At 40.6% G+C, this 24691-nt stretch overlaps 2 protein-coding genes across 6 annotated transcripts in view; one reads left to right on the top strand and one right to left on the bottom strand.

Annotated features, from left to right (window-relative positions):
- LOC112225089 overlaps positions 1-8976 on the top strand; it is a 36203-nt gene extending 27227 nt beyond the window's left edge. Inside the window, exon 6 of the mRNA XM_024388719.2 lies at positions 6886-8976. Coding sequence (XP_024244487.1) covers positions 6886-7014 — 129 coding nt within the window. The 3' untranslated portion in view covers positions 7015-8976. The remainder of the gene's footprint in view (positions 1-6885) is intronic.
- Positions 8977-11216: 2240 nt separating this feature from the next.
- LOC112225088 (obscurin-like protein 1) overlaps positions 11217-24691 on the bottom strand; it is a 71460-nt gene continuing 57985 nt past the window's right edge. For 4 of the 5 annotated variants that reach the window (XM_024388713.2, XM_024388716.2, XM_024388715.2 and 1 more), the window contains 5 exons: positions 18018-18179; positions 16946-17050; positions 14090-14356; positions 13216-13485; positions 11217-11931 (listed from right to left, as the gene is read on the bottom strand). In XM_024388713.2, coding sequence (XP_024244481.1) covers positions 11921-11931; positions 13216-13485; positions 14090-14356; positions 16946-17050; positions 18018-18179 — 815 coding nt within the window. In that variant the 3' untranslated portion in view covers positions 11217-11920. Of the gene's footprint in view, positions 11932-13215; positions 13486-14089; positions 14357-16945; positions 17051-18017; positions 18180-24691 lie in introns of those variants that run through there. The other variant, XR_006080028.1, reaches the window with a different exon arrangement.

The following is a 24691-nucleotide window of genomic DNA, read 5'->3' as shown; positions in this document are numbered from 1 at the left end:
AGGTCTACAATTCTGTTTCTGGTGTCCTTAGACAGCTCTTTGGTCTTGGCCATATTGGAGTTTGGAGTGTGACTGTTTGAGGTTGTGGACAGGTGTCTTTTATACTGATAACAAGTTCAAACAGGTGCCATTAATACAGGTAACGAGTGGAGGACAGAGGAGCCTCTTAAAGAAGAAGTTACAGGTCTGTGAGAGCCAGAAATCTTGCTTGTTTTTAGGTGACCAAATACTTATTTTCCACCATAATTTGCAAATAAATTCATTAAAAATCCTACAATGTGATTTTCTTGATTTTTTTTCTCATTTTGTCTGTCATAGTTGAAGTGTACCTATGATGAAAATTACAGGCCTTTCTCATCTTTTTAAGTGGGAGAACTTGCACAATTGGTGGCTGACTAAATACTTTTTTGCCCCACTGTATGTCCAAATAGCCTCTTTTGTCAGGGCGTTTGGTAAACAAATCCAAAAGCGCGTTCAGGTCCCGCCGAACATCGGACGAAAAGTTCAAAAAGTTCCGTTACAGCCCGTAGAAACTTGTCAGACTATGTATAGAATCAATCTTTAGGATGTTTTTAACATAAATCATCAATAAGGTTCCAACCGAAGAATTCCATTGTCTGTAGAAATGCAATGGAATGAGAGCTAACTCTCTCGTGACCGTGTCTCAGAGCCTGTGGCAATCTGCCAGACACCTGGCTCAAACAGCCCTTATGAGCCCCCACTTCACAGTAGAATCCTCAAACAAAGTTCTAAAGACTGTTGACATCTAGTGGAAGCCTTAGGACGTGCTACACAACCAATATTCCACTGTATCTACAATAGGGGCTGAGTTTTTAAAAAACTACAAGCCTCAGATTTCCCACTTCCTGGTTGGATTTTCCCAGGTTTTCGCCTGCCATATGAGTTCTGTTTTACTCAGACATCATTCAAACCGTTTTAGAAACATCAGTGTTTTCTATCCAATACTACTAATAATATGCATATATTTCTATCTAGGACAGAGTAGCAGGCAGTTTACTCTGGGCATCATATTCATCCAAGCTACGCAATTCTTCCCACCTGTCACCAAGAAGTTTTAAGCAAGAATAAAGAATAGGCAAAGTGATCGTGTCAGGCGAAAATGATTTAAAACGTTTTACCATTGCAACATTTGATGTACTGTACAGTCAAATTCACCGTGGTGGTCTGAAGCATGCTATACATTTCACAGCTGGCAAAGCCTCATCGTGATTGGTTATTCCCCGTCATTTGCAACAGGTCAATGAGCGTCATCACTATCTTTCCTTTGATGTACCTCAAACTGTCGTGATTACCAGCTGAGAAACTTTTAGGAGTTAATTTTACTCCTGGCTCAAAGTTTGTCAGAGCAGTGTCTTAACATCATCGTTAAACCTACTCTGAGCTGAGAGTCTTTTGTTGTTGTCTTAAAACTGGTTTTAACAGGGTTCCTAGGACCTTTTCTGAGAGGTTTTGTGGGTACAGGCCCTGGTCTATCCTTTGTTCTAGCAAGATGCACGCAGTAGTACACACCATAACACTCAGTGCCACTTGTTTGCCTCTCCACGAACCCAAAGGCTCTTTTTAAGAGCCACCCAATACATTTAAATAAGTGTGTGTGTGTCGGGAGGGTGCTGTCAAAACTATGTAATGAAAGAATGGTCAAAATATCTCCTACAAGAGGCAAACCTACAATGTTCTGATCCACAGGTGGGAACCCTAACCATTATACTCTGAATCCTGTTCTTCAACAGACCATTTAAATGTCTGTAAGCGTTCATCCCCCCCAAGAAAATCTTCATTCTCCCAGTAATGTTGATTTATCTTGCTTTGTTAAAATATAAAAAGTCTAAAACAGTTGATTTGTTGACAACAGACTCATTTAATCAAGTAGTTAACCAAGTTAGCATTTAATTTTCTTTTGACTGTATGCTGCTGTAACCTGATCTCATAGCATGTTGTATTATTCTCTCAGTCCATTTAGTATGATATGTTAGCTAATCAAAACAAAATCATATTATTTGGCTAGCTACCTTTATTTGCCTGTTTGTTAGCTATCTAGCTTTCAGATGATTGGTGTTACAGAGGCTAGCTGCTGGACTTTGTACAAGCTATCTAACGTTAGCTACCTAGCTAATCAAAATATCTGTTTCTATTTATTGATTAACCTCAGCTTGAATACCACCATATAACTAGCTAGATATACATTAGCCCAGGTTTATTTGCATACACATCTTATGACTGGCAGCATGGTGCTAGCAGCTGTGTTGTTGCCGAGCAACCAACCCAGTGTTATGGAAGTCTGAGCTTCAGCTAAAAAATATGTTAGCATTGTCAGAAAGCATCTTTATTTCTTAGCAGATGGAAATGTGCACGTGAGAGTGATAAATTATACATTTTATAAAAACTGTTGCACCTATAAAGTTAATTTGTGAATTTTATCTATTGTCATGTCTATAATTAAACCTTTATTTAATCATGGAAGTCCCATTGAGACCCATGTCTCTTTTGCAAGTGTTGCCCTGATTCACAGAATGCAGCATAACAATACAAAGTACATTAAAGTGAATTAGTGACACAAATATTACAAAAAATCAAAGGCGAGAGCGGGAAAAATACTATTAGAAAAAACACATACATTCCTCTGTAAACGGGTCATTTAACAATGTCCTGAAATTACCAAAAGGCACTAGAGTATACTGAAATGTATTCCATATATGTGCCACATAAATACTAAAGGACGTTTTACCTAAATCGGTAGAGACCAATGGAATTTCAAGAAATAGCCATTCCTGGGAGTGAGTAACGTATTTCATACTTTGGTATGTCAGGAGCAGGGTTTCCATTAGCCGGCTTTTGGCCGATAATAAAATAAAATGAAAAGCCAATCAATAAAACTGTTGCAAGCCAAAATGACCAGGAAAAAAAAAATCTCATTGCAAAATAATTGATGGAAAAACCAGTCGATGAAAATACATTTGACCATCATGCTTATCGGTCAATAGGTTCATTTGCATAATTTTGTTGTCTTCTATCTAATTTATCCAGCACAACTATCACACCTGCACAGTGGGAATTCTCCTGCAGCTCCTTAGCTAGTTGCTGCTGGAGTAAAGCATGTGCATTTATAAGCCCATTCATTGTGCAACCATTTCTAAATGCAACCATGTGTTAGCAGTTTTGGAGCACGATTTAAAAAGAGCTACTATATATGTTTTTCTCAACTGGTAATTGATGTGCGCCTCCCATTCACAATTGAAGTGCAGGCAACAGGCTATCCGCGTGTCAACATGTGAGCTGGAGTCAGTATGCATTTTGAAAACATACTTAATTCTTTGAAACCTGCATGTTTTACTTCATATTATGATGCATGCTTTCCCTTGATTCATAGTAGCCTATAGACAAAATCCAACTATGGAAAAGTGGAGGCAATTATTTTATACATTCTTCATAAGCAGCGCATGTGTTTCCAGTTTGGGGAAGTTTACTATTTATCCTACCATTTCTACCAATCTGCATGGCAATTATGATTTTCATATGCACATTTTCATGCAACCGTTTAATTTCAATAATAACGTTTTAGTTTTTCAAAAGCATTGTCACCTGGTCAGTCATATAAATCTGAGTTAAATATTCAATATTAAATATTCAAAGTTAAATATTCAACTAATGCGAGGGCAATGCCAAAATATCTTAAATCTCTTTAAATTTGTTGTTGATCATTGCTAGATAACTATTTTCAGGTCTTTCCATAGATTTTCAAGTATATTTACATCAAAACTTTAACTTGACATTCACTGCCTTCTTGGTAAGCAACTCCAGCGTAGATTTGGCCTTGTCTTTTAGATTATTGTCCTGCTGAAAGGATAAATCATCTCCCAGTGTCTGGTGGAAAGCAGAGTGAACCTTGTTTTCCTCTAGGATATTGCTTGTCCTTAGCTCCATTCTGTATTTTTTTAAATCCTGAAAAACTCCCCTGTCCTTAACGATGACAAGCATATCCGTAATTTGATGCAGACAGCACTATTCTTGACAATATGAAGAGTGGTACTCAGTAATGGAGAGTGGTACTCAAACATAACACGGAACCCAAACCTGCTGCGCGCATGCGCCATCGTGCGCTATCGTGCATAAATTTATTTTGCCCCCCCACACTAAACGCGATCACGTCACGCAGGTTAAAATATCAAAACAAACTCTGAACCAATGACATTAATTTGGGGACAGGTCGAAAATCATTAAACATGTATGGCAATTTAGCTAGTTAACTTGCACTTGCTAGCTAACGTTAATTTGTCCGATTTAGCTAGCTTGCTGTTGCTAGCTATTTTGTCCCGGGATAAAAACATTGAGTTGTTATTTTACCTGAAATGCACATCGACGTCTACTCCGACAATTAATCCACACATAAAACGGCCAAACAACTCGTTTCTAGTCATCTCTTCTCCTTCCAGGCTTTTTCATCATTTAACTTATATGGTGATCCATCTAAACTTTCATTGTATTACCACGACTACCGGCAAAACAGTTCGTCTTTCAATGACCCACATGGGTATAACCAATGAGGAGATGGCACGTGGGTACCTGCTTCTATAAACCAATGAGGAGATGGGAGAGGCCGGACTTGCAGCGCAATCTGCGTCAGAAATAGGAATGAGTTCTATTTTAGCCCTTGGCATCACAGACGCTCGTTGATACGCTTGCGCACGTAACGTATCCGGTCTGGTCAGCATGTAACTCTTTGTATTCAGGACAAATAGTTAATTGCTTTGACACATTTTTTGCAGTATTTCTTTAGTGCCTTGTTGCAAACAGGAGACATGTTTTGGAATATTTTTATTCTGTACAGGCTTCCTTCTTTTCACTCTGGCAATTAGGTTAGTATTGTGTAGTAATTACAATATTGCTGACCAATCCTCAGTTTTCTCCTATCACAGCCATTGAACTCTGTAACTGTTTTAAAGTCACCATCGGTCTCATGGTGAAATCCCTGAGCGGTTTCCTTCCTCTCTGGCAACTGAGTTAGGAAGGATGCCTGTATCTTTGTGGTGACTGGGTGTATTGATACACCATCCAAGGTGTAATTTATAACTTCACCATGCTAAAAGGGATAATCAATGTCTGATTTTAACATTTTTACCAGGGGTTGGAACCAAAATGATTTTCAATTGTTTCATTTCGTTCTGAACAGAAACATTATTTTGTTTCCTTACGTTCCACTCTTCCAAACAGCAAAATAAACTTCTGAACCTCAACATTAAATTACTTCACCAATCAGCAGGTAAGCGATTTAATCAGTATAGGAAAGTCATTATGAGCAAATATTTATTTTGCCGTAACAGCATGGTTGAATCATAATGAAAGACAAAGACACTATCCATGGAACTTATGTGACTTGTTAAAGCAGTTTTACTTCTGAACTTACTTAGGCTTGCCATAACAAATGGGTTGAACACTTATTGACTGTAGACATGTCAGCTTTTCAGTTTTTATTCATTTGTAAAAAAAAAAAATGAAAAACATAATTCCACTTTGTCATTATGGGGTGTTGTGTGTAGGCCAGTGACAAACAATCTAAATGTAATAATATATTTTAATTTCAGACACAACTAAATATGTAAAAATTCAAGGGGTGAGAGTACTTTCTGAAGGCACTGTATTGTCTTAAAGAAGCTAATTATCCTTGATTCCTTTATGGCTACAGGAATTGTATGTTCTGTTAAAATTAATTACCATAACTAAATGCAGTGGCGATCAGTGTCATTTAAGATGAGGGAGGACAACATTTTTATGAGCATGGCCTTATTTCTATTACAGCATATTGGATGACTCTGATTCATTTTCCATTCACCCAGTTCAATGTAACAGAGAGAGGTTCAGGCTACTCTAATTTCCCTATACCCACCATGAGATTGCTACAACCTAGCATATGAATGAAAGTTTACAACATAGGTGCACACAGGTTGAAAGACAAAATTGAGGTGACAGACAGTGACATTCAATATTGTCTTGCACACTCTTGCCTGTTTCTATAGGACAAATTCATGTATGTTTATCCCCGTTTTGTTCTGTTTGCTTCCATTTAAGAAATGTTTTTCAACAGAATCGGCGTAATGATTACACCACTGATCACGCGTAAACACAGTTTCATAGCAGCCACGTTATATTCCTTCTTGCATCTATGCGCTCTCCTCCTCTCACCTCTTCCCTTCGCTTGTTGACTTCAATGCACAACATATCAGCTGTATGTGGCCAGGCGAAAAAACCTTTCCAAGCCAAACCGCTACACACAGCCTACATCGTTGTCACCATATTAGCTAAAATAACGTCATTGTCAACATAGCTAATATAACAAATTTGTTCATAAACCTGCTATAATCATGCAGAATTGAAAGCATTCGTCAACTATCACTTTGACTCATTGTGTTTGGTTTAGACAGATTTGTTTCTGTATATTTTTTCAGAACAGCATGTGTGATATAACTTATCTTTTCTCTGCACCAAAATAATGTCTGTGGCTTCCATAGTTATGTCATTTTGGTGCTTATATAGGTAAAGAATTTGCTCCAATGGAGAAATGGGAGATGGGTGTAAATGTACGGAACAGCATGCACCCTCTCGACCCATACTTTCTGGTGGGGATGTAGTGCTTTCGTGGATTATCTAACGTCAATAAAAATGTATTTTCAATATATGACCTATTCATAATAATGTGGATTTTTACATTCTTATGAATAGGTCAACTGTTCATTTTATGATTTAGTTTCATATCCGCATATACCATTACTAAATGTAAATAAAGGGTATTCGATATAACTAAATCACTGGTTCACATAGATTTTGTCTAAACCTGACTTTGTTTATGACTTCACCTCTTCACACACACAGGTCCCTGTAGCATCCTGGTTTGATGACATGGCTGACACAGAGCTACTAGATCTCATCCCGTTCTTCGAGAGACTAAGCAAAGTGGACGATGTCTACGATACGCTCAAGCAGCAGAGGACTGCAAGCTAGTGTGTAATCAAACACCGGCTACAACTTTTCACCACGGGGGCCATGGAGGAGGCTGGTGGTTAACAAGCTTCAAGTTTCTTCCCACTAGAAGGACCAGCTAGTGTCTCTCGGTCGTTGTCACCCAGCAAATTCCATTCACACACAACCTCATGGAGGCCACTCAGTTTGGCACAGAGACAGAACTGGGAGGAACTACTTCATGACAAACATCGAAAAGAGTGTTATAAGTCATTTTTTCAATTTTGATGCAGTAATCCCCTCATTGTTACAACTTTTCCTCCTGAAGAGAAGGTTGAACAAAGCCCTTTTTTGTGGGACGGTGATCATTTAAGCAGGCAATAAAGTAATTTTGCAAAGCAATTGGTGAATACGATGTGAAATACTGAGGGTGTTTATCTTGAGATCAAGATAACTCAACCCAATCGTTCAAAGACTGTTTCCAAAAATGTCCTAATGTACCGCAATTATATTATTTATAACCATTATTATAACCATTTTTCCTTACCCGAACGTTACTGTATATCGAGTGTTTTCAACCTTCAATACTATTTTAGTAAATTATTCACTACAACATGCACACTTGTGATTGTGTCAAGGATGTACGATTATCAACAAGGATGCACTATGTAGCAACACAGCAAATCATCGTATTTTGAACATTGGAAAAGCTGTCACATGCACGTGTATGTCTGTGTTTGTATTTTTATTCCATGTCAGCTGATTTAAGATCAGATTTGAAAAAGATACAGCAATAATGTTCACCTTAGTGAAATAGTCAGCATTTGATATTAACTGTAACAGCAATTCATTATATCTAGTTATGCTCTTTTCATCATTAATCAAGTTGAATAAAAACTGGAATCACATCAGATGTGACATATGATGTGACACATTATGATGACATATTTAGCCATTATATCAGTGAAGTGTTTATGCCCGTTTGAAATGTATTACACACAGAGAATGCCTTATTCATGATTTGCCAATCATTCACTTCAAGTAACTGCCCAGAGAATTTCACTTTTAAAAGTTAATATTCTGTTAACTCATATCCAAATTAATGCTGTTGGCTTGTCTTATACTCGTATTTGTGGCCAAAGCATAAATTGGAGAAAAGAAAGAGCCACCTCAAATGTATGTCTCAAACAGACCGTTTAAATAATGCTTGCGATTTCCTCATAGAACAAAATATAATCTCCCCGAGGAGGGTGAGCAGAGCAATCAGCGGTCTTGAGGAGGATGAGCTGGCCAGTCAGCGGTCTACTTGCATTAATATTTTGAATGACGATATACGCCCACACCATTCTGTTGGTTGGGTACGCCCATACCATTCCAACACAGAAAAGCTGCTTTTTAACATACTGAATGAAAACATTTTTGGAAGGAATACTATTTCACTTATATTGTAAGTAATTATAGGTCATATTTCATAGAAATCTGGAAACACTGGGCAGTTACTTTAAATGAGTACTGTACATTATCAAGTGAGGCTCGAATTGCCTTGGTCTTCACTAGTTACCACAGCCACAAAGTCATTAACCCACCTATTTCTAAAATGTATAATGTTTTTAATCCTAACCCTAAACCAAACCCCAACCAAATTGCTAACCAAAAGCCTAACCCTAACTTTAAATGACCAAAAAAGCTATTGTTAGTTTTCATAGATTTGTACGATATAGCCTATTTTTACTTTGTGATTGTTGCAACTAGTGAAAATAATTGTTTTTCCTCATCAATCTACACACAATACCCCACAATGACAAAGTGAAAACTGTTTTATTCGTAATTTTTGCAAATGTATTAAGAATAAAAAACAGACACCTTATACATAAGTTTTCAGACCCTCTGCTATGAGACAAATTAAGCTATTTCCTATTTCCATTAATCACCCTTGAGATGTTTCTACAACTTGATTGGAGTACAGCTGTGGTAAATTGAATTGATTTAACATGATTTGGAAAGGCACACACCTGTCGTCTATATAAGGACCCACAGTTGACGGTGCATGTTAAAGCAAAAACCAAGCCATGAGGTCGAAGGAATTGTCCGTAGAGCTCCAAGACAGATCTGGGGAAGGAGGAAACCTGGCACCACCCCTACGGTAAAGCATGGTGGTGTCAGCATCATGCTGTGGGGATGTTTTTCAGCGGACTGGGAGACTAGTCAGGATCGAGGGAAAGATGAACGGAGCAAAATACAGAGATCCTTGATGAAAACCTGCTCCAGAGCGCACAAGACCTCAGACTGGGGCGAAGGTTCACCTTCCAACAGGACAAAGACCCTAGGCACAAAGCCAAGACAATGAAGGTGTGGCTTCAGGACAAGTCTCTGAATGTCCTTGAGTGACCCAGCCAGAGCCCGCACTTGAACCCGATCGAACATCTCTGGACTGACCTGAAAATAGCTGTGCTCCCCATCAACCCTGAATAACTTGAGAGGATCTACAGAGAAGAATGGGAGAAACTCCCCAAATACAGGTGTACCAAGTTTGTAGCGTCATACCCAAGAAGACTCAAGGCTGTAATTGCTGCCAAAGATGCTTCAACCAAGTACTGAGTAAAGAGTCTGAATACTAATGTGAATTTGATATTTCAGTTTTAAATTTTTTATAAATGTGTCAATATTTCTAAAAACCTGCTTTTGCTTTGTCATAATGGGGTATTTGTGTGTAGATTGATGAGGCTAAAAAAACTATTTAAATCGATTTTTAGAAGGCTGTAACATAACAAAATGTGAAAAAGGTCAAGGGGTCTGAATACTTTCCGAATGTGCTGTATATTATCAGCTCTATTCATTGTATTTCTATCTGCAACATTCATAATTCCACATCCCAGAATACACATCCCTGTATACGGATAGGCAATGGCATACCTGTGTGACCTTAGAGTGGAGAGTAGTCCAATGACCACATGCCTTGTAGTTGGACAGAATGACCATAGACTGATGGGTATTTCAGCCCTAATATCTGATGGTTAGAACTACAAGTGCCAATGTGGATGTGGTGAGAAGATTTGGACAGCTTTCAGTATTTAGCCAGTTGTTTTGATACTTTGTTTTACTTATGTTAAAGATGTCATGTTTTATATTGTGGATTAACTGATATGGGCAAAATAATATGTGCTAACTTGGAATAATTATAGTACGCTGTCCAGGTGGGGAAATGGTTTGTAATCCATATGCTGGAGATGTATGTGTGACATTTGGTTTTTAACAAGTACTTGTACTTGACCTTTTTGATATGTGATATCATATTGCAAGTCTAATGTAGTAGTCATTCAACCTGTACAGTCAGTTGAGTGGGGAGCCTTTTCATAGCTCCTTGTATTACATGCCTTGTAAAGATCCTAATTTACTTTATGACACTTCCTGCCGTGCTTGCTTACACGTGACTACTTGTCTGTGCATGCGAGTCTGCGTTACCTTAAAAGTAAAATGCAGCATTCATTTGACAAGATAGACATCTTTCGATACAAAAAATCTTTCAATTACTATAATAATTTGCTGTTTTGTTTCACTGCATGCAACAAGTGTTGACATCCGAGTAAAGAAACTTGAGCTAAATCAAGTGTTTGAATGAGTTAGAGCTGCTCGTCAATTTTAAGAATAGAAAGAAGTAGAAAACGATTTGTACTTTACCATAATAAAGCATGATTTATTGAAAGAGGTAATATCCCATTACAATTATTCCTGCATACACTAATGGAGCAATTCAATACAATGCGGGGGGTGTTGGAAACAAATTAAATTGAAAAGAAAAAATAATATGGAACTGACTTCACTTCATATCAAAACCATATTCATTAATTATTCAATACAATATATATTACTCAGGTAACGCTGCATTTAAACTTGAATATAATCTAATAAAATGATCAATATTAACTACCTTTCTAAATTAACCAATTTTGGCCCAATGTATTTATATTACAAGCCCAATACTACTTGACAGAACCCATTCTTCATAGTAGCTTGAATTTCTGCCTCCACAAAACAACTTCAAAATGTAAAAAACGATGTCTATACAGTGGACACGTGATGAAAAATACAAATGAAATTATGCAATTATAAGTAATGATGATAAAGAAATTTGAGAGTGAGAATGGCGCTGTTCCTCAAACAGCTTGACTGACTGACTAAATTGACACTTAAAGTAAATAGAACTAATGGAACCTTTTAAGAACCTTTTTAAACTTAGGACTGAATCCTAACTTGAGAAAAATGTGTATCTCAAAGTTCTAGATAAATGCATTGATGTCAAAGGGAGATTTATGTGAAAAAGTTGGTAGCTTGTTAGGATTCGTCACTTCTAAACAACTTACAGTTTCTCAATACTTGCTATAAGTAACCATTATGGCCCAAATTCTGACATAGGATGCCAGTGCACAACTCAGACTTTTGCATAAAGCATGCATTCATATCTATGTGAGATTTGCAAGCAAATGCCACTCAAACATGGATCTCAAGTTAGGATTCGGTCCCATGCCTGTAATCAATTGCATTCTCCAACTGTATTTTACGATTTACTTTAGAACACATTTTTATATTACATAAAATGTTTATATTACATGTCATTTTATGGATGAATTACTTGCTCGTATTCAGAGAGACAATTTAGTCAACTATGTACTTATGTTGGTTGATATTTACCAAGAGCCTCTTTAGAGGACATTGTTTCAAGTGAATAGGGGTATCTGCATTGGGAAATAATTATACAAAATATTTCAATAACTTATTGTTAATTTTGACACAATATTCACCCCCTTTTTAAAGACAGGAATATATCTTACAATTCTATTCCATACATTCCAATTTCACATGACAAATATGAACACAAATAAATTGGTGAATAAAATATCGATCCATCTCATTCTGATGTTGACACTGCATCACGACGATACTGCGTCTGTCAAGGATCACCTGTTGAAGAGTAGAAAAAAATACACAAATACACAAGAACTGTCAATCCTATATGTACAGTATGTTCTATTCAAGCGAAATGGTAAACAGGTTTCCCAATAAGACAAGAATGTGCATTTGTTATGCTAATTCACACAAATGTCTATAGTTATAGTTGATACAAGTTTTTTAAGGGATTTGAAGTTAAGATAGCCTGAACACGTGAAAGTTTGTCTTTAGCTTAAACGGTTCAAGAGTTATCCCCCCTGTGTAACGATCATGATGTTTAATTCATTTCTTGATATTCCACACCTGTCATGTGGATGAATTACCTTGGCAAAAACAAATTGTTATCTAACAGGAATGTAAACAAATTTGTGCATTTTAGAGAAATAAGTATTTTGTGCCTATGTAACATTTCTGGGATCTTTTACTTCAGCTCATAAAACATTTATATTTTGTTCAGTATAAATATTGTTTAAGTTCAGAAAGTATAAATGCTATCCAATTTTTTAAATCTAAATTGGGTCTGTTTGGGGTGATATCTTAACTCAAAATAGCAGAATAAATATAATTATAATACAACTATGAGAGAAATCTAGAGTTGTGCATTGTTTTGAAAGCACCTTATCTCTTTGGCATGACAATTGTTTTTGTTTTATTTTATCCTGAAATACAATAATAACACAATGGTTTTGATTGAATAGGGACAAACTGTCAATTTTAATGCAGCTGCATAAATACTACAATGCAGGTTCAATTGAATTGGGGACATCCAGTAATCCTCAAGTAGCCACCATGAGCCAAATCCTAATATAAGAGCCGAGCTTCGGTCTCCTGAAAAACAATAATCCAAAATATAGTATAAATGTTGCAACTGCATAAATACTACAGTAAAGGACGCTATAAGTAGCCTGTAATCTTAAATCTCGCATAATGGCTCAAGTGATACAGTAGGAGAAATTAGCTTGACTTAAAATATTTATATTTTAGGTAAAAAGGGGGTCTGTATGTACAATCGGTTACACTTACGGCAAACTTACCACATTTAATGTGATGAAGGAACATAATACTTATTCAATTTTAGACCATGTTATAAAATTACAAGTATTTTATTACTGTCAGCCTGTAAATATAGCCTTAGACGTCTTCCCGGGAAATACATTCCGTCTTGTCTGACCTAGATGTCAATGCCAATGGAGAACTGCACATAAACACCAAACATAGCTTACAGTATGTCACACTTCTCTCGCCATGTGCCGCTGTTATGCCAAATCACATGTAAAAGTTAAAGGGTTTGCCTACTCTTGACGTGGAGCTCGGCGCTGCTCTTGGCTTTTCCCGATGTGAACTCCACCAAGCCGTTCATGTCAACAGAGGTCTGTCGGAGGGTGAGGCGGTGGACCATGCCCATCTTCTCTAGGCTGACTTTGGGCCCCTGCTGCAGGGCCTCCCCCTTCAGGCTCCACACGGGGGCTTTGAGGACGGGGACCGAGACCTCACACTCGAAGCAGGCCTCATCCGGGGCAACCACCTCCACGCTCTTCAGTTCCCTCACCATCAGGAGAGACTGGGCTGTGTTGGCCAGAGAAAGATAAATACATTGAGGGAACACTTAAAAGTACACAAGTTAATTGCAGATAAGGGGCATGGAACAATGCTTGAATTGAATTTATAGCACTTTACTTTCATACCTGAGTAACACAAAGTACACTAGGAACAACATGTTGATACAATGTTGTTACATAGTACTTTAGTAACTGCATTATAATTGCACAGAACTAGAGTTGACCTATAATCCTATCAAATACTGAACTGAGTGAGCTGCAGTGTGTAATGAATAGGAATGTCTTACTGCCATGTTCCCAGTAGATGGAGCTGATATTCAGGATACCGATCGTTCTACGCTCCTGGTAGAAGTTGCCCTTAGACAGATCTAAGATCAGCCTACTCTCCCCAAATCCTAACAATTAGGGGGAGGCAAAACTTAACTTATATTACTGATCTTGCTGTATTACTGAATACAATTTCTATTCATTTGAATTTGAGACAAATACTGTGGCTGTATCAACACAATAAATGGAGTGGGACGTGGCCTCATTATGACCAAAGGCAAATGTTCATGTCAAACATCTGAAAAACTTTGATTGTGGAGTGACACTTTAATAGATTATCTTACCTTCTACAGTCAGTTTCGCAGAGCATGTGTGCTCTCCAACCTGCACACTGTAGGTTCCCTCATCGTCCAGTGCCACCTGTTGAATGACCAGCTTGCGATAGCAGCCCTCACTGCAGATCTCAAAGCGCTCTGAGGGCAGGATGACATTGCTGCCTTTGTACCAGCGGATACTGCACCGAGGGTTGGATACTGAGCAGTCCATAATTGCACGACTCCTCTCAAGAGCTACCTTGTCCTGGAGAGGGTTCGTTATGTTCAATGGAAGCTCTGCAAGGATAAAATACAAATTTGCTTAATTTCCGAATGTGTCGCAAGGTGTGTTCTGAGACCTGACAATAATTGATTTGGACAAGTGGCAGGCACCAATATCAATAATTCTATATTTACCTACAGTACCAGTCAAAAGTTTGGACACACCTACTCATTCAAGGGATTTTCTTTATTTTTACTATTTTCAACATTGCGGAATAATTGTAAAAAACACATGTATTAACAAAAAATTCAAAATATATTTTCTATTTGAGATTCTTCGAAGTAGCCCCCCTTTGCCTTGATGACAGCTTTGCACACTCTTGGCATTCTCTCAACCAGCTTCACCTGGAATGCTTTTCCAACAGTCTTGAAGGAGTTCCTGCATATGCTGAGCACTTGTTGGCTGCTTTTCCGTCACTGTGGTCCAACTCATCCCAAACAATCTCAATTGGGTTGAGGTTGGGTGATTGGAGGCCAGGTCATCGGATGCAGCACTCCATCGCTCTCCTTCTTGGTCAAATAGGCCTTACACAGCCTGGAGGTGTGTCGGGTCATCGTCCTGTTGAAAACAAATGATAGTCCCACTAAGCGCAAACCAGGTGGGATGGTGTATCGCTGCAGAATGCTGTAGCCATGCTGGTTAAGTGTGCCTTGATAAATAAATCACAGACAGTGTCACCAAGCAAAGCCCCCACACACCATCACACCTCCTCCATGCTTCACGGTGGGAACCACACATGCGGAGATCATCTGTTCACCTACTCTGCGTCTCACAAAGACACAGCGGTTGGAACCAAAAGTCTCAGACCAATGGACAGATTTCCACCAGTCTAATTTCCATTGCTCGTGTTTCTTGGCCCAAGCAAGTCCTCTTCTTATTGATGTCTTTCAGTAGTGGTTTCTTTGCAGCAATTCGACCATGAAGGCCTGATTTACGCAGTCTCCTCTGAACAGTTGATGTTGAGATGTGTCTGGTACTTGAACTCTGTGAAGCATTTATTTAGGTGCAATTTCTGAGGCTGCTAACTCTAATGAACTTATCCTCTGCAGCAGAGGTAACTCTGGGTCTTCCTGTCCTGTTGCGGTCCTCATGGGTGGCATCATCACGCTTGATGGTTTTTGCGACTGCACTTGAAGAAACTTCTAAAGGTCTTGAAATTTTCCAGATTGACTGACCTTCATGTCTTATAGTAATGATGGACTGTCATTTCTCTTATGTTTATTGGAGCCCTTCTTGTCATAATATGGACTTGGTCTTTTACCAAATAGGGATATCTTCTGTATACCACCCCTACCTTGTCACAAGACAACTGATTGGCTCAAACGCATCAAGAAGGAAAGAAATTCCACAAATTAACTTTTAACAAGCTACACCTATTAATTGAAATGCATTCCTTGTGACTACCTCGTGAGAAAATGCCAAGAGTGTGTAAAGCTGTCATTATTAAGGCAAAGGGAGGCTACTTTGAAGAATCTCAAATTTAAATATATTTTAATTTGTTTAACACTTCTTTGGTTACTGCATGATTCCATATGTGTTATTTCATAGTTTTGATGTCTTCACTGTTATTCTACAATGTAGAAAATAGTAAATATATATTTTTTAAACTTGAATGAGTAGGTGTGTCCAAACTTTTGACTGGTACAGTAGGTCTATCCAATTGGGAACAAAGCATCTGATATTGACATAGATTTTCTATATCCGCCCCCATATGCCATTTTCCCCAAAAATATTATTTTGTTACTACAATAATATATATATATATATATATATATATATATAAAGTATTCAGACCCCTTCCCTTTTTCCACATTTTGTTACCTCTTTACTATTATTCTATAATGTAGAATATATACATATATTTTAAACCTTGAATGAGTAGGTGTGCCAAACTTTGACTGGTACAATTAAGCAATAAGGCCCGAGAGGTTGTGGTATATGGTCAATATACCACGGCTAAGGGCTGTTCTTATGTACAACGCAACGCAGAGTGCCTAGATACAGGCCTTAGCCATGGTATATTGGCCATAAACCACAAAGCCCAGAGGTGCCTTACTGCTATTATAAACTGGTTACCAACCTAATTAGAACAGTAAAAATAAATGTTTTGTCATACCCGCGTAATACGGTCTGATATACCACGGCTGTCAGCCAATCAGCAATCAGGGCTCGAACCATCCAGCTTATAATACATATATATAATATGCCATTTAGCAGACACTTTTATCCAAAGCAACTTAGTTGTGAGTGCATACATTTTACGTATAGATGTCCACGGGAATCAAACCCACTATCCTGGTATTGCAAGCACCATGCGCTACTAACTGAGCTACAGGGATGAGTTTACCTGATATTTAAACGTGGGCCAGTATTTTCCTGCCTACACTACATCAGGAGATTTGACTACATTAGATATGTACAGGAAAGAAGAGGTGGTCTAGAATGGTTAGTGCTACCAGAGTTGACCGGGGTTTAAATCTGAACCACTGCCCCTCCGACTCGCACTGCTCCTACCTTTCCTGTCTCTTCACTGGCCTATCCATTCAATAAAACCACACAAGTATGAAAGGAGTGGGAATACAAAGATGAAGTAATCATATTACCCTCCACCTCCAGATAGGCTGTGCATTCCACGTGTTTGGCGACAAACTTGATCTCTCCGGAGTCCTCTCCTCTCACGTTGCACATTAGAAGAAAATGCTTGGTCCCTAAAAAGACATGCAAAATTTAGTTACCATAGAAGCTTTGTTTTTTTCCCGGCTATATTAGTGTGTTGAGAATAAAGTCATGTTTTTAAGAGCCACATGTTTACAAAGCATTAGACATGCACTTAAAGCTAGAATCCTTAATTTAAACAATAACAAAGCTTTTCCCTGCCCCTGTTTCGCTAAAAAGCTAAGGGATGGGGCTGGACAAATGTAACAACTCTCAAATTCTTAGACCGCTATGGATGCAAGGGACTGACCATACATGATATAAAATGTATAGTTTTAACCAGTAAAACCAGCTCATATATTGGGTTCTGATGAGGTACGATGAGTTGAACTAAGCTCATGAGGCATTTATAAGTTATATCTGTATACCCACTGATTCTTGAAGAATATATCATGAATTTAGTCCAAAAATGCATTTAGCAACTAAGGATTCTAGCTTTAAGGTGCGAAGTGTCACCCCATAAGGCATTATAAAATGTATTATAAGCACTTATAATAGGTGGTAAAATGTATCATAATATTTGTTTTAAACACTCATAGCTGATCCTCGACTATTCAAACATATATAAATACCTATAATGTATAAATAAATTAGTTGCTCATAGAAAGTATTTTCACTATCTACAGATCGACATGCACAGACTTTTATATCATGTTTAAATCCTAGTCAGATGTCTTACTGGACCAAGACAGAATAATGTAAGTTTTCAAAGGTAGGCAGGTAACACTTTATAATAACTTTCATTACTAACTATAAATACAGCACATACTATTGATAAATGAGTATATCATTAGTTGTAAACATAAATACTTTTATAAGCATTAAAATGCATATGGATTGATAATATATATAAGAATTTCTAAGAATTTATAAAGGCTTATATATGAAAGTTATTATAAAGTGTAAACCCCCAAATGATTACTACGTGTCATAAGAGATGATAACAACTGTAAGGATGACCTTCCTGGCGGATCTTGATGGTGCTGGTTGGTGTAATTCTCACTCCATTTTTGAACCACTCTCCAGGCACATCCTCCAGGGAGATCTCAACTACAAACACAGCATTCTGGTCTTCCTGTATGTCCAGGTCCTCCAGGCCTTGCAGGACCACAAGCTCCCGTTCTGCCAAGGGAGGTAAAGACAGAAGCTCTCATGTCAACACATCATTCAAATATTTTACAAGGTTGAATTTTCTTTTAACCTGTTTGTGTCATGTGAAAGGAAGCAGTTTCAGAAGGGAAGCGATGTTTTAGATGTGCAAGTGTGACAGAGTAGTTATAATCTTTCAACGCACTTCTTTATAAGCTTTGTAAAAGCAATGTCTGTAAGTACATTTGTTTATTAACACAAGATACATGTTTAGCACATTTAATTGTCATTTTTCTGTAAAATATTAATTGAGTTAGCTGTTAGCTACTTTGCATTAGATTTAGTGCTATTTCTCACTAGGGACACCTAGCTGAACAATATCAAGCATTCAGTTGCATCCTAGTAACTTCATTTTATATTTGACTCTAGATTGAGCACTCTTAATCCTTATTTTGTACATTTAGTGCAGTTATTGTGGAAGACATTCTGTGCTCTATACTACTGTAACTGAAAACATGTATTTTTGTGTTTGTTGCAGTTTAACACTGTGATTCAAGTAAACTTCCAAAACGGCACCCTGCTTCCCACGGAGTTATTCGAATGAGTGTTTAGCTAACTGGATAGCTGGATAAGGTCTACTGTACATTTAGCAAGCCCAATATATTACCCCTTCAAAACAATAAAATAGTGGGAAAAAGGTACTTTTTTTCATAAAGACCCCATGTAACAATACTGCCCTACAAAGGCAAAACTCAGTAACTATGCCAATGGTAAAACTGAGAAAAATGGCTTTAAAATATGTTTGCTAACCAGCCAGATATGTTGTAGGTAGGTAAAGTGATAATGCACTGATGTATCATCTTTATATTAAAAATGTTTATGCATATCAACCATGACCACTGATTTGACCTATGACCCCTTAAATGCAGATACCTTTGTATGACCTGAAACAACTATATGGGCAAAGTGCAGTATCTACAATCTAAATGTGTTAATCCAACTTTATTGTTGTTTTTCTGTTTAGCTTTGTATGGTCATTTATTTGACTTTGGGGTCATAGGTCAAATCAGTGGTTATGGTTGATATGCATAAAAAATGACTTCATAATAAGATAATAAATCGGGGTATTGTCACGTGTCTACCTACAACATATTTTGTTGGACAGCAAATAAACTTTAAAGCTATTTTTATCAGTTTCATAGTGGAACAAAGCCAAAGTACAGTAACTTTAGTTTCTGCTGTTTGCCTTGGTTTTTACTTGGATTTTGTAGTTACTGAAAATTTCACACGCCATTTTCCCTGAAACAGAACATAATTGAATCCGGATACTTTGTCACAAGATAAAACAGATACTAAAAAGCCTAATTTCATTCTCAACTAAATGTTGACCAAAAGTGTAGTTACTGCCTGTACGACAGAATATCAACAGGTGATATTTTTAAACTCTTTTTGGGGGGATTACGGTGACATAATTAAAAAAGAAAATACTTAGTTCCTTAGTTCCCCCGAAAGATGTTGGTCGTGTGCAAAAATGTGTGTAATCCACAGTGCTGTGGTGTCTTCATATGACCCTCTGATGTACAATGCTTTATTAATTAAGAAAGTATTCACATCCCTTGACTTTTTAAAAATGTTGTGTTACAGCCTGAATTTGAAATGGATTAAATTTAGATTTTTTTGCCACTGGCCTACAAACCATACTTCAGAAAGTCAAAGTGGAATTGTTTTTATTTATTCATTATGTATTTTTTATGTATTAATAAAAAATGAAAAGCTGAAATGTCTTGATTCAATAAGTTCTCAACCCCTTTGTTATGGCAAGCCTAAATAAATTCAGGAGTAAAAATGTACAGGAAATATGTATAGGAAATAACAAGCTGCTCTCAATAGCAATCTGCTCCATCTGAACTGATTGGTCAAGTAAGAGAAAAAATGAACAACGTGGAATGTGTTTTTCTGACCTTCCTGTTCAACATCAACTGAAGTAGCCAACAACTTTACTCGAGAGCTACAGTAGTCGCTGTGGTAATGAAACAACCAGACTTGCTAGTTTAGTTAACCAAACCATCAGTCCAAGCTTGCTGTAGTGAAAATCGACTTCAACATTACCAATAATGTTTTAAATTCAACATGCACTGGAATGCCCTTTAAGAGAAGAAGAAACAAGTATTCAACAATAACATGGTATAAGAGTGTTTAACATGATTTTTTAATGACTACCTCATCTCTGTTCATATTGCCAAGACTGTGCTCATCAGAGCTCAACAACCACCTCTTGGACAGGCACTTGCCGCCAGGATACCAACGGAAGGCGAGGGAGCTAATCGCCGTCTTCACCCCATCGGGGGCCACCAAAACAGACCAGGGGATGTGGCCCTGAGGACAGAGCCCCTCAGACCACACAACGAGGAGGAAAGCGGACCAGCAAGACCAACAGGCTGACACCACCATACTCGGAAAACACTTTGAGACCCGGCCAAACCCGGGTGGCACAGGGAGGGCTTCCAATGCGGAACACGACCCAGTCCGACCTCAACCCAGATAAGGCCCCGACCAGGGTGACTGGACACGAGAGGCCTGTGTAAGTGACTGTGGTCCCGGAGCACCACGAACCCAGCTAAACACTAACCAGGGTTGCATGGGGAGGGACTTCGACGAGGAAAAAGGCCTAGCCAGACCTCAGGCCTGGAACGAGGTGGCAAAAGACCACATTGACATCGGTGATGGACAGAAGGAGATGGAGACCCATACCCCACCCAGAACGCTGACCGGATCCTTCCGAAATACCCCGACCAGGGTGACACCGGGGATTGGGAGGAGGGTCGACCTTCTGGCGACGAAGGGAGATGGCCTCCCAACGTTCTAAGACCTTTTCGTCCACCCCCCAGCAATCTCGGGGTCACCGCTGTCTCCACTCTGCCACTCACAGACCCCCTCGCCCATGGATCAAGAGGACCTCAATATCCTGGACGACGGTGATGAGCACGGTTACTCTCCCAACAGACCGAGCTCTCCCAACAGATACAGATGGAGCTACCCCACCGGCAGGTTGGAGGTGGAGACACCGCCTCCAATTCCAAACTCCTGTCAGCCCTGTCACCCCCCACCCTCCCCCTCTAATGCCTCCCCACATCCCACCGACCTCGCTGCTGCCTCTGGAATATCACCATCCGGTGGTGGACCTGGGGAAATCCCCGGCAATCTCCTCGACTCTGACGGAGAGCATCCGTCAGCGACTCGTCAAGGCCTGTCAACCCCCGGCCAGCAGGATTCCCCTGTTCCCCATCAAAGGTTGAGCAGCGAGACCCCGGGCTGGCCCACCTGCCACCGCAACAGCCCTGTCAGCCACATCGGCCCAACGCCGTAACCACCTCCGACGCCGCCACTCCAACCAAACCAACAGTAACGGAAGCACCGTCGACGCCCGACACAAGCCGCTTCTTGTGTCATCCCGGGGCTCGCTACAAGCCCAAGTGGAGGGTACAACCCCATTGTCCCATCCTCATCCTGGGAGTCTCCAACATCGCCAGGCTCCTTCGGATCTTCTCCGACCAGATCTAAGTGGAATCCATCCCCGTCGCCCGCTTTTGCCACGGCATCCTCCTCCTCGACTACCTGCGAACCAAGGGCTGTCCCGAGGTGGCCAAGGTCATCCTCTCCTTTGGCCTCAACAACCGAGAAAAGGGAATGACTACCACCTCCCACAAGGCCTCAACTATCCCAGCCTTCCCGAACAATGCCATCTTCGTGCTGAAGATCAATTACTCTCCTACGATGCCATTGGCCGACCGGATCAACTTGGATATCCTGAATGGATTGATCGGCCACAGACAACATGTCCCTCTGCTGCCTTCATCACAGTTCCACTCCCGACAGGATGGCCTGCACTGGACCCCGGTCATGGCGATGTGGCAATTGTGGAGCCGCTGTTTAAACTAAGCATTCCGCTCACTGGCCCAGACCAGAGGGAGTGTGACCCTCTTGACTGCACCAAGCCACCTGCCCACCTTCCCATGCCCCGACCGTCGGGGCCGTACCCCACCATGACCAAGACCAAGACCCTCAGATGGACTCGGGCGCCGGGGACCACGCACCCGCCCGCCTCCGACCCAAATTCAGGGAGACCGACACTGACGGGCAACCCCGCCGATGACCACCACACCTCCGAACTAAGAGGAGGACAACAGGGGGCTGGACTCTACCACACCGCACCCACCACACTCTGATCGAAGCACGGGGGAGACCGGCATAGAGGTAGTGGTCCTGTCATGCATCTTCACACCCATAAAGCCCTAACTCTCCCTGTCCCGACGAGGCCTCTCATTCATGCCCACGCTCGACCCGGGCAAGGAGGCATGTATCCGGTTCCTCCCTGAGATTGCCGACTACCACCGTCAGCTCAAAGTTGCCGATTACTTTGACAGCCGCAAAGGCAATGCACACCGCGGAACCCAGAGGGAACAGCGACCGTGGAGAGGGCCCACCAGAAAATAAACAACTATTCACAGAACCTTCAGGAAGGAGCCGCCCGTCACGAATCTGCCGCAGGCCGTCCAATACCTACTGGAAACCAACTGGAAAACCTTAAACTCGACCCCCCCTCCCCGACCTACAAGGGGCACAGGACAACCTGCCCAAGTAGGAGGTGACCGCCCTCAGACAACTGGAGAGGGACACGATGATCATCAAACCGGCGGATAAAGGGTCAGCTGTGGTCATCCTGGACAGTACGTGAAGAAGACTGAGCTCCAACTCGACCAGGAGGAGACCTACTGGTGGCTGGAGCAGCCCATCTTCCAACGGATGGCTCTGCTCATCAGAGGTGTGCTCGATGGGCTGGTGACGGACGGGACCCTGGGGCCCAAGCAATGCGCCAACCTGGTGGGAACCACGCTGGTCAAGAGCAGGAACCTCTACCTCTTGCAAAAATCCACTAGGTGCCCCATGCGGTGACCCACGGCTGACTCATCGAGTCCGACTGCGGCAGCGAAACCTACGGCGTGTCGGAGTGGCTAGACGCCTACCTATGCCTGCTGGCGATGAGGCACGACAGCTACATCAAGGACATGGTGGACTTCCTGGACAAGGTGGCAGCAACCAAGGTGGGCGCCGGTCGACTTACTGTTTACCATGTACGTGGACAGCCTCTACACCAACATCAAAGTTGGAACCGGCCTGGCCGCAGTCAGCGCTCACCTCGAGCGCCACTCTCAGAACAGTAGACCGGACAAGCAACTGCTGCGGCTGTTAGAGCTCTCGCTCACCTGCAACGACTTTGAGTTAAATGGAAACACCTACCTGCAGGTCAAAGGAGTGGCCATGGGAAAGCGGTTCGCCCCCGCCTACGCCAACATCTACCTGGCAGAATGGGAAGCCACCGTGTTCCCCCTGTGCGATCTTCCACCGCTTCCTGGACGATGAGATGGGAGTCTGGCTCATTTAAGGACCAAGTTTTCTGCTTGAGCAAGAGGACAAGTACATTAGAGGGTCTAGTTTGAGAAACAGACCCTAACAAGTCCTCAATTGGCAGCTTCATTAAATAGTACTCACAAAACACCAGTCTCAATGTCAACAGTCAAGAGGCGACTCCGGGATGCTGGCCTTCTACTATTTAATGAACCTGCCAGTTGAGAACTTGTGAGGCATCTGTTTCTCAAACTAGACACTCTCATATACTTGTCCTCTTACTCAGCTGTGCACTGGGGCCTCCCACTCCTCTTTCTTTTCTGGTTAGAGGCAGTTTGCACTGCTCTGTGAAGGGAGTAGTACACAGCGTTGGCACAGCTGTTGATTTGTTTGGTCCTTAAATGAGCTATAGTAGTTGCTGTGGTAACCAAGCAAACAAATTTGCTAGTTTAGCTAACCAAACCATTAATCCAAGATTGCTATAAGTTAAATAAACTTCAACAATACCAATAATGTTTTAAATTAGACATTAAGAATGAACTATAGACATTGAGTTTGACCGTGCTGATATACCGTGAGACCGCAGACATTGAATATCAATTTGAGCTTGGTGTATTGATACCCAGTCAATACAAAGATACAGGTGTCATTCCTAACTCAGTTGCATAAGAGGAAGGAAACAGTTGCATCTGCACCCAATCTGGACACCTTCCAACACTAGACAAACAATCGCTCCCAGGAATGGACGGTGAGCAACCGGAAGCAAAAAACTTGGCACCTGACGGGGAGTGACAGTCCCAAACAGGAGCTGCCTCCTTACCGGGGATCGCCCACCTCACTTGTCCCCATGCAAGGGGAACACCCTTTCCCTAACCCTAACACTACCCTAAACCAAACCCTAACCTTTAACCTAAGCCTAACCCTAACCCTGGCCCTACCCTAACGCTAATGAATGGATGGAACCCATGTTCAGGAGGAACCCACAACACATCTACTTAACCATCGCACCCCATAAACAACTTGCCAGACGCGGGCGGCTGGTGTGCTGGCGGTGGCATGAGATGGATAACTTTTGCTGCAATAACAGGATGTACACAAAACCACACTCTTCACCCCTGGGCTGGTTGTGCCTGGACCCC

The sequence above is a fragment of the Oncorhynchus tshawytscha genome, linkage group LG26, assembly GCF_018296145.1.
Source record: "Oncorhynchus tshawytscha isolate Ot180627B linkage group LG26, Otsh_v2.0, whole genome shotgun sequence".
NCBI classification, from domain to species: Eukaryota; Metazoa; Chordata; class Actinopteri; order Salmoniformes; family Salmonidae; genus Oncorhynchus; species Oncorhynchus tshawytscha.
The sequence above is the reverse complement of the archived record's forward strand: the minus strand, read 5'-3'. Positions and strand labels throughout refer to the sequence as shown.